The sequence below is a fragment of the Anguilla rostrata genome, chromosome 11, assembly GCF_018555375.3.
Source record: "Anguilla rostrata isolate EN2019 chromosome 11, ASM1855537v3, whole genome shotgun sequence".
Lineage (NCBI taxonomy): Eukaryota > Metazoa > Chordata > Actinopteri > Anguilliformes > Anguillidae > Anguilla > Anguilla rostrata.
The window spans coordinates 25,674,013-25,684,618 of NC_057943.1; the positions used below are offsets into that span (position 1 = coordinate 25,674,013).

Below are 10,606 nucleotides of genomic sequence, written 5' to 3' on the forward strand. Positions count from 1 at the left end.
GCCAGGGAAGCGCCGCCGCTACACCAACCTGCCGCTACGCCAGGGGAGCGCACGCTACACCAACCCGCCGCTACGCCAGGGAAGCGCGCGCTACACCAACCCGCCGCTACGCCAGGGGACGCACGCGCAGCCCGCCTCCGCGCCACCAACCTGCCGCTACCCAGGAGCGCACGCGCAGCCCGCCTCCGCGGCACACCAACCGCCGCTACGCCAGGAGCGCGCACAACCGCCGCTACGCCAGGGCGCGCGCGCCGCCTCCGCCGCTACACCAACCTGCCGCTACGCCAGGGACGCACGCGCAGCCCGCCTCCGCGCGCTACACCAACCTGCCGCTACGCCAGGGACGCACGCGCAGCCGCCTCGGGGCTACACCAACCGCGCTACGCCAGGGGAACGCACCGCAGCCCGCCTCCGCGCGCTACACCAACCTGCCGCTACGCCAGGGGAGCTACATCCACAGCCGCTCCCGTATTTACAGCTAAGCGCTCGCGAGATCTACGCCAACCTATCGGGGTCAGAAAAATACGGTTCGGATGGTACAGTCAATTAGCTAGCAGTCTTTACTGAATTTCGCATTTCTAAGGAATGGTGCTTATGAGTGGAACTTGGTGGATGCGCTCCTATGAAACTAAATTCTATGAAATTTTTATGTATAATTTATTTAATAAATTGCCACTTTTAAAAAAATGTTCTCTTTGGAGTTCTTCAATTCAAATTCACTCATTTTAGGCCTATTGGAATCTATTTCAAAATTCTGAATTGAACCCTGGACTGTAGTCTATGCTTAGAGGAATCATAGCGCAAGCTCATACACGTACAAACCCACAATACCGGAAAAGATCTTTCCAGAGAAAAAAAAACACTCCCGAACCACAGCAGTTCAAGCCAAATCAGGTTCTCCTTGAAGCAGGCAATCGGAACTCAGTGGAGACTGCTGGTTGGCAATGCATGACTGGGCTATGGTAAAACCTGAACTGGCTCTATTTACAGTGGATTTGGAGTGTTGCTTCCAACTCCAAACTCCACAATATTCAGGCAGCGGCATCAACAAGAAACACCACAACCACAATAAGGCATAAGAACTGTTCTCCCAGACATACGGGCTCCTCCTTAATAGCTTGTGACCAATTTCTATTGTCGTTTTCGCATTTGCTTCGTTTGCCAGAGTCCAACCCCGAATGCATTTGCTGTTAATGTCTGTTGTTAATGTTCATTGTCGCTAGTTTGTTTTCACACAGGATGCAATTTCTTCCAAATCGTGGTGCATGTGCGTAATGTTTCCACGTCATCGACAGTGCGTGTGCGCTACCCGGTCTGGACAGCGCATCGCTAATGGATGTCATCGCCTCATGCCTTCGCACATGCGTTCACTCTCTTACTTCCTGGAAAAAAAGCGGGAAAGCAGAAGCCGCCTCATGCAAACTCCGGTGCGCCGTCAGGTTCCACAAAAGCTTTCAAACCTATCAAATGAACCAAATTTGGAGGGAAAATGTACTCAGCTTCTGGGAAATCCCTCCAAACAAGCCCACTGTGAAAATGACGTAAAAGCCCTCCCCGACTATGTTTTAGGCCTTCAGCTCCATCACATTAAAAGGGATCACGCAATAATTTTGTTCTTTTAAACGCTGTTTTTGTACTGTTATTTCCCACTGCAAAGCCACGTTTGTGAAATACACGATAATAAAGCAGCACAGCACAATTGTGCCATTACATAAAATAGTTACTGACGGAATAATTCTATCTCTGAACTACGTGACGAGCCATTTCAGTAACGACACGGGTCAAAGGTCATCGCTTCAGAGTGACACAGGGGGCAGTGGGGTCCCTGAACAGAGAGCGAGTTCCCAACATCCTTCCTCAAGAGGCTACTGCAGGAAGGCCCCGCCACACAGCCACTTCCCATTGCTGTCAGGGTCTGAAAGATGGCTTCCCCCCATCCCCCCAGGAGACGGGGACGGGAGCCTGTTCCCCCACCCCCCCCCCCCTCCACCCCTACTGCAGGCCAGGATCACACCTTATCACTGCTCACACTGGCGATGCCATGGGCTCCTAACGAGAACTCGTTAATAATTCAGGTTCGTCCTTTCATTCTCCCGGCAACAGACCGCTGCTCCCAACCAGGAAGCCAGCGATGAGAGCTGATATTAACTATTCATAACCAGGAGACCGCCCAGTGTGTTATGCAACACAGAAAAAGGAGGAGAGACAGAGCGAGCGAGCAAGGGGGGGGGGGGTGTCATAAAATATGTCTATTTTAATAGCAAACTTTCAAATCAAATTCTCAAGCACATTCAATCATCACTAATGTCAATAAAACAAGAATATCATATTTGCCATTATGAATAAAACAACCACTGGAGAGAGAGAGAGAGAGACACGAGAGAGAGAGAGGGGAGAGAGAGAGAGAGACAGAAAGAGCAAGAGAAAGAGAGAAAGTGACAGAGAAACCAACCGTTATCTCTTTGTTCAAAGGAAAGGGAATCTGCGTGCAGGGCGCTGTGCATCGTGGGTAGCGGCTCATTTCCCATCTGTTGGAAGGCCCCCGCAGTAAAGCTACATTCCACCATGTTCTCTCCCTTGGTCAACCCCAGCCCGACTCACACATAATCCTCCTCAGAGAAGCGCCATTTAGCGAAGGGCAAACCAAAACACTCTTCCTGTGGTGCACTGTTATCCACTACACTCCACCATCACAACAACCACAGTACATTCAAATTCATTATCTTCTTTTGTGTAGAATTCAGGGGCTCTCCTTTGCCATTTTACCCAATCTCACTCACCAGTGAGCTTCCACCATGTGCAATGCACACTGGGATGTGTAGTTCATGAGCACATCAAGTCCAGGCCAAAACCCCCCATACAAATGAAAAATACTGCAGATACTGTGATTCCTCAGTGGGCAGTATCTGGTTATGAAGACGGGATCAGTGCAATGCAACAGCAATGCATTAAAGTATTATTAATTCATAATCCATCATTTTACAAAGTAAGGTAGAGCACTATTGAGCTGGCTAGAACATAGTATTAACCATTATATTGCTGAAAGCAAAACTACAACAGGAAAGAGTACCACCCTGGTTCAGCTCTACAGTGGAAAAGGGGTATAATAAGCCAGTTTGGTTCCAGCTTTACAGTGGGAAAGGGGTATAATGAGCCAGCCTGGTTCCAGCTCTACAGTGGGAAAAGGGTATAATGAGCAGCTGGTCCAGCTCTACGTGGGAAGGATAGCAGCCTGGTTCAGCTCTACTGTGGGAAAGGGGTATAATAATGCCAGCTTGGTTGAGCTCTGCAGTGGGAAAGGGGTATTATGAGCCAGCCTGGTTCCAGCTCTACAGTGGGAAAGGGGTATAATGAGCCAGCCTAGTTCCATCTCTACAGTGGGAAAGCGGGTATAATGAGCCAGCCTGGTTCAGCTCTACAGTGGGAAAGGGGTATAATGAGCCAGCCTGTTCCATCTCTACAGTGGGAAACGGGTATAATGAGCCAGCCTGGTTCAGCTCTACAGGGGAAAGGGGTATAATGAGCCAGCCTGGTTCCAGCTCTACAGTGGGAAAGGGGTATAATGAGCCAGCCTGGTTCCAGCTTTACAGTGGGAAAGGGGTATAATGAGCCAGCCTGGTTCCAGCTTTACAGTGGGAAAGGGGTATAATGAGCCAGCCTGGTTCCAGCTTTACAGTGGGAAAGGGGTATAATGAGCCAGCCTGGTTCAGCTCTACAGTGGGAAAGGGGTATAATGAGCCAGCCTGGTTCAGCTCTACAGGGGAAAGGGGTATAATGAGCCAGCCTGGTTCCAGCTCTGCAGTGGGAAAGGGGCAGATTTTTTCAGTTCAGTGCTCAAAATGGCACAAGCTCCAGGTCTCCATTGACCAGATCATCTCAAAGGCCTCTGATGTATCCATTTTGTCACTAGGGGTTGCAGAATTGGGTTATGTTGCTGGCCACACACACAAACACAGATACACACGCACACACCCACACACACACACACAAACACACACACAATTACGCACACTGTCATCCTCTGTGACAAAGAGTGACCGCCACCGACCGCCCCCACACAGGCAGACATACCCAGCAGCCTCGGGATTACACCTGAATCATCAGAAAAGCACGTCAGCTACACTTAACTAAAGCCTGCCAACGACGGCAAGTTACCGCACCCCCCCGCTAACGCCCCCGCCAGGTGCCCGTCGAGGGCTCGCCAGAACAGCAGCGCGGCCGCGGCCGACCTCGGGGCCCCTCCCCTCCCCCCCCCGCGCTCTTAATGCTGAGTCACGGGTCCTCACTGCGTCCGCTAATGCGCTAATGTGTTTACCCAGGTAACAGGAGCTCAGGTAGCGCCGAGGGTGCTGAATAAGGCCTCTTCTTTTTTACCTTTCAGCTCCTAATTACCCTTCATCCCGCCGCTCAGCTCAGCGCCAACCACTCCCTACCTCGCAGGGACACCCTATACCCACCGCCGACTACCTGCCCACTCTTTATGACGCACTGAGGCAGGTCTCAAACCCGTATCACGGCAGGAGGAAGTGATGCATCCGACTACTTCCTGTTACAATGTTGAACAAACAAGCTAATTCAAACAGCAGATGTTTGGCAGGGACTCACACAAAGGTGGTGAGCTTCCCTAACTGGTGGGGGTAGAATGAGGCATTCTGATTCTGAATCAGGTGTTTTGAAACGCAATGATATCGTTTAACAGGTTGCACAATTAATTTCACAGCCACTAGCGTAGCATGGATCTACCTCTGCAACAAACAGCCACTCCACACAAGAGGCAGAAAGCAAAAAGGGACTCACAGGCGGTGTTGCCATTGGTGCGTAACCTCCTTGGCATAGATGGATTACTGCGCCGTTTCATTTTTAAAAGCCTGCAGAAATCTGATTGGCTAGCAAACAGCTGGCGGGTGGACCGCGGCAAGAAGAGGCCGCTGAGCGTGCAGGTGAGACGGAGGCTTCACAGGAGGTCTGCATTCACAGGGCCATGGCACAGACCAGCTAAGCGCTGCTAGCATCCGTACCAGCTGCCAATAGCAGACAAGCATTCACCAAACCCTACGGCTCCCAGTGCAATGCAGCGAGGGTCCACTGCCTGAGGAGACAGACCAGAGCAATCGAAACCAGACTGGCTGCTCATGGAGCAGATCCAGACCAGTATTTGTCCCTAATGTGAAAGGGTTCTGATTTACACACACACACTCTCACTAACACAAACACACACACACATTCTCTCACAAACATACTCACACACACATATACGCACACAAACACACTCACAAACACACACGCACACACACACGCACTCTCTCTCACATACACACACACACATGCATGCGCGCACGCACACACACACACACACACACTCTCACACACACACACACAAACACACACACACACACACACACACACACACACACGCACTCTCTCTCACACACACACACACATGCACTCTCACACACACACACACACAAAGCCCACACCAGGGTGACTCAGATAAGAGGCCCTCCCAGCCCATCCCGCTCCTTCCTTTCATTTCACAGTGTCTCAGAGACAGAGTCATGCACGGCTCACCGTCTCACTCACACGTTCAAAAACAGCTCTGCTTGAGCTCACGCCGCTGGAATCAGACGCAATTCTGCCTTTCTGACACGTTCATATCTTAACAATGGAGGGTGAGGAGGGGGGCAGAACTCTGCAGGGAAGTAAAACTGGGGAATTGTTCGAGTGAAATGACACCTTCTGTGGTCGCGCGTCCGCGGTCTCATAAACAAGTTCTGGATTCTCTAGCGTAGGCTGGTTCCTTGTGCGTCATAGCCTTCATGAGACGACTGTTTTTGTTTTGGCCGTTTTATAACGGCTTCTCCCAAGCTTTGGCCAACGCCGGCGCTCTCCGAGCGCGTCAGTCTCCCACGCGGGAAGCCACTGACGTCAGGCGGCCCGCTGCTCACCCGACGCCCTGCCCCCGTCACTCACGGCAACCGGGGGCTCCCAAACGCTGGATGCCTGAAAAAGGGGTCAGGCCTTTGCTTGGCACCCCCCATGCCCAACCCACCCCCCTGAGCCCCCAAGCCCCCCAGAGCAAAGACATGAGCAGTAGAAAGGCACACGTGTCTACGAGCTGTCAAGCACATTCAATGCAACCGATCCATGCTTTCCATCCTGGGCTGTTATTCAATCTACTGTAAGCAATTTTGGCTACAACCGTTATAAAAAGGGCACATTTTACATAAAGTAATTTGTGTTGTTTATTACCAAGGCACAGAGCTCGCTTTGATGTTCCTGTCACTCAACTTTAAAACGCTGAACCCAGTGCAGCTACATTCACGTTCCCAGCATGCTCAGCTGGCGAAGGCAAACAAACGCAAACCCGCGCCTTCAGCACTGTGATAAGCATTCCAAGCCCTCTAGATATGCACCGCGAAACTCGGGCATTTATCGCGACAAACTACACTCTACCCGGCAGCTTTCTTATTTTATCTTTGTTTTATTGTCTCTGCAAAGTACGACTTTACAGTACGAGAGGTGTCATGCAAATAGTTTATTATTATTACATTTCCCCAGAATGCAGATTATATCAGTTTATATCTGTGGCAGATCACAAACAGTGTGATTTCTGCAGCGTTGTTAATTAAGCCGGTGGGTTTACAACACATATCCCTGGCCTATTTTGACAGCTGAAAAATGGCCATTAGACTCCACACAATACTGCACATCTTTCCAAAAGGAAGTCTCTTGGCTCTAATGATGTCAGTAAGACTCTTTTGCTTAATAACATCAGCGTACAATTGGTTTGGAGTTCATTTGCTTGAGCATTGTTCTGCCACTTAAGTTCAGCTGTCTCTTTGTCAGTCTTGAGCTCAGTAATAGGTGGTTCACAAGGCTCAACAATTCACTGAAGTGGGTCACTTTCCATAGAGAAGTGGACACTACCCCATATGGAAAAGGAATCATAAAATACATTGAAAAATATATATAATTATGACATCAGTACAATATTTTGCGACATACCCATTTATACCAATTACTGTCACTTTCTGATATTGAAAAACATATTACATGTCGGTGAAATATATTTGTCTGTGTCCGTATAATGTAGGCTATATTATCCACATATCGACAATACTTTGTAGTACGTTCCATTTCTGAAGGGGGCAAACCAGTATTCCACATCTCTTGAGTCGAAATGCATCACTTCTAGTGCATGGATCACTCCTACGCTCAATGTGTGATGCTCAATGTGCATACTTGTCAGGCTCTTCAGCAATCACAGTATGTATACTTGCATTTGAGCACTGCCTTTCAGCTGGACCTCAATTCACCGTGTTACTGGGAACGATGACTTTCACTGGCTGCAACGTATCAATGCTATTGCGTTCGTTGGCGCTCCTGTGAAACACGTTTAATGCATCTCAGGACGGCCCGTAAGACGCTCTGAATAAAAGCGTTATTATTATTCGTTTAAATAAATTAAGTAATAAACAGGATAATCGCGCGGGGGGGGGGGGGGGTGGATTATCAAAGGTTTTGATAATCCACATACACCTGACACAAATCTCTGACATCTGCTTCCAAAGAGCTGAACTGTGCTCCATTTGAAGAGGGCACCCAGGCAAGTTGTTTATCAGCACACCCGCGTAATATTAGGGTGAACACGATGCTGATCTTGGCTGGTCAGTTGGCCATTTGAGTCCATAGCTACGTTACGGTCCAGCTCAAATTCTGACTCGCAACAGTTTACCAAGCCAACATTACAGTTAAATCGCATCCTCCTTTCATGCAAGGATACAGAAAAAACTAAAGTTTCCACATTGTATAATATTCGATGCGTTGTGTACCATATAAACACCGAGCCGTATACACTTAACAAACATGGCCCCCGTGCCCCCTTTGCATAGTCACAGGTAGGCCTGTAGTGCTATAGTGCAGCATCTTTCGGTGGTATTTTGGGTTTTGTACACGCCTGAAACGTTTTAACTTGACTGTAGATGATGACATGAGGTCCTCATCTTTTTGCCGAACCTGCGGTGAAATACCATATTCCTTGTCAAAGGACCCGCCGTTTCACAACTCACTGTGGTTGTTGCTCGTTTTAATCTCTCACGCGCATACATTAACGAGGAGAATTAATAGGCTCCTAATTAGGTTGCTGAACATGTGTTTAAGTGCCTTAAGTGCATAATATTTCCCTTAAACTAATTAGCACAATACAGGTTTGACTCTTTATCATTTTCTTTGTTTTTGAATTATTCGTTATCTATCAAATGATTAGATTTAGTGGCCAGGTGTCCACACTTTCCCCAATTAGGAACCTGTTGATTTGCCTCAGTCTTTATTTTGATTAGTTAAAAAGTTTTTTTAACCTCTTTACGTAATCGTCTACGACACAGCACAATGTGAATATGGGACTTTTATTCTTTATGGCATGCATAGCTATTTCTGACACAAGGTGGCTTAAGTGGGCAAATAATCCCTCTGACATGAGAAGCACCTAATTAAGGAAAAATAATAGCTTGTTAAAATTCTGAGATTGCAATTGTGGTTGGAACGAAAACCAGCATACACAGTGTGCCCCCAGGACCAGGGTTGAAAACCACTGCCCGAGCTAGATCTAAAGCCCCCCCACTTCAGTGTCATTACAAACTGAGATCCGTGCGTGCTTCGCTATCCAATGTATGATTGCTTTGACGTCATACAACACAACAGTGAGGTCATTTGTTCCAAGGACATTTTACAATACTGTATCGGCATGTTTTTTCCCCAAGATTCCAGGTCAGTGTTCTAGAACCCCATAGCAGTCAATTGCCAGTAGTGATAGTTACATCAGCTTTAGAATGTTCAGTTAAGAGCATTTTAATCACATATTTGTGACCTTACAACTTCAAACATTAAACAGTAAACATGACTTTTCCACGTAAAAGCACCTGCAGATCATATAGACAAAACGATCCACAGGACTCTCCCAAAATGTATAATTAAAATGTTAAAACATGAATACATTCGTAAATAAAAATTTTCACAAAAAGAAAAACAGATAATGGCCCCATACGAGCCTTAAATATGGGGAATGGGTGTATTTTTTGCCATACATATTATAATAGGCCTACAGTGTGGCAAAACCTACAGCAAAATTCAGTTAATATGTTTAATTTAACGCGCTCGATCTGATTAAGCATTCTGTACATTCACTCCAACAGAAAGGTTTATTGAAGTTAGTTTTTCAGACAGACTCAAGTTTTATTCATCGTTAAAGTGTCAGAAGCTATGATTGTGCAGTTTCAGTGGAGGCTGTCGGTGCCAAATATATATATCAACCACGTACACATTTTGTTTCACAATAAGCACGTAAGATGAGAATCAAATTACATTACATCGCCTTTATTGTTTTTGTGTTTTGGCCACAGACTTGTGAAACGTGATTGCGGTTTACAGTACAACACACCGAGTCTAACTACTAAGCTATTGTGTGTGCCAATCGAACAATCATAATGAAGCGTATTATTCTTAAACTCGCACCATGGTAGCTACCTGCAACATTAATCGTGAGAAGTTTTAACTCTCCAGTTGTAGTTAATATGCATCTCTGGGTAACAACACTTGCCCGGCCTCTCGGCACGAAGCCTTATTTCACAGTAGCTAGCCAAGCGTTCGCGTGCCCCGCTGCGCAAAAGACTACTTCACGTTACAGCTATGGCAATCCCAAATGCAGTATTTCTCTCGATTAAGATCGAATTACTTACCAATTGAAAACCGCTACCATATCAGTAGCGATAGGGTACCGAAACACAGGCTACATCTAGCTAGCTACCACATCAAGTCACATCGCCGCTGAACCATTGTTTCCCCCTTATCTCACACCTAAGAGACGAGGATATTTTAGCGAATGGCACAGAGCGCCGATAAAGTGCTCGCCGGCAGTGTCTTAATTCGCGGTAGTTACCTTATATTTTCTAGAGGGGCACACTCGATGATGGGTAGTTATGAAAAACGAAATGCACACAAGCATAAATTCCCACCATCACACATCAACACCCCTTCACCGCAACCCGATGGATGTGCTATACTGAATCTTCTACAATTAATATTTTTAATAATCAAATTCACATGACTCGTTCAGTGTCAGGAGCTACCGGAAAAGAGGGTGTGAACACACAGGCAGGGCTTGTCTGACAACCTAATTTTCTCTCCTTTCCCTTTATATTCCAGTCCAACCTTACCTTCCGATAGCTCCAAATCCAACTCCGCCAGCTGGTCCCTAACGTCTTTGGGCAGACCGGACAAATCCAGACCTCGATCCGCCATCGCGAAAAAATGCTATAACAAGTGCTCAGAACAAAATAAAATCAGTAAATAATTAAAATCCTCCTTCACGACACAAAACATTAATTATGATATGGGTTACAATCCTTCCGTGTGCTCCTGTAATTCCGCCATAGCGAAGGAAGAAAAAAACTCCCCGATGCAAAATGTCACGTGACCTTGTTGGGAAATGCTCTTCCATGAAAACTTTGTACCCCCTAGCGACTCTACGGGGAACTGCATCACATTCCCCGTACTGCAGTTAACAGTACAAAACGGCTACTGCCCCCCTCTGGTGACACTTCTGTGTAAC

General features: G+C 47.3%; 1 protein-coding gene across 1 annotated transcript in view; it reads right to left on the reverse strand.

The window, feature by feature from the left end:
• Positions 1–10,595, reverse strand: part of LOC135234405 (disco-interacting protein 2 homolog B-A-like) — a 62,130-nt gene extending 51,535 nt beyond the window's left edge. Inside the window, 1 exon segment of the mRNA XM_064299002.1 lies at positions 10,212–10,595. Coding sequence (XP_064155072.1) covers positions 10,212–10,296 — 85 coding nt within the window. The 5' untranslated portion in view covers positions 10,297–10,595.
• Positions 10,596–10,606: the final 11 nt, after the last annotated feature.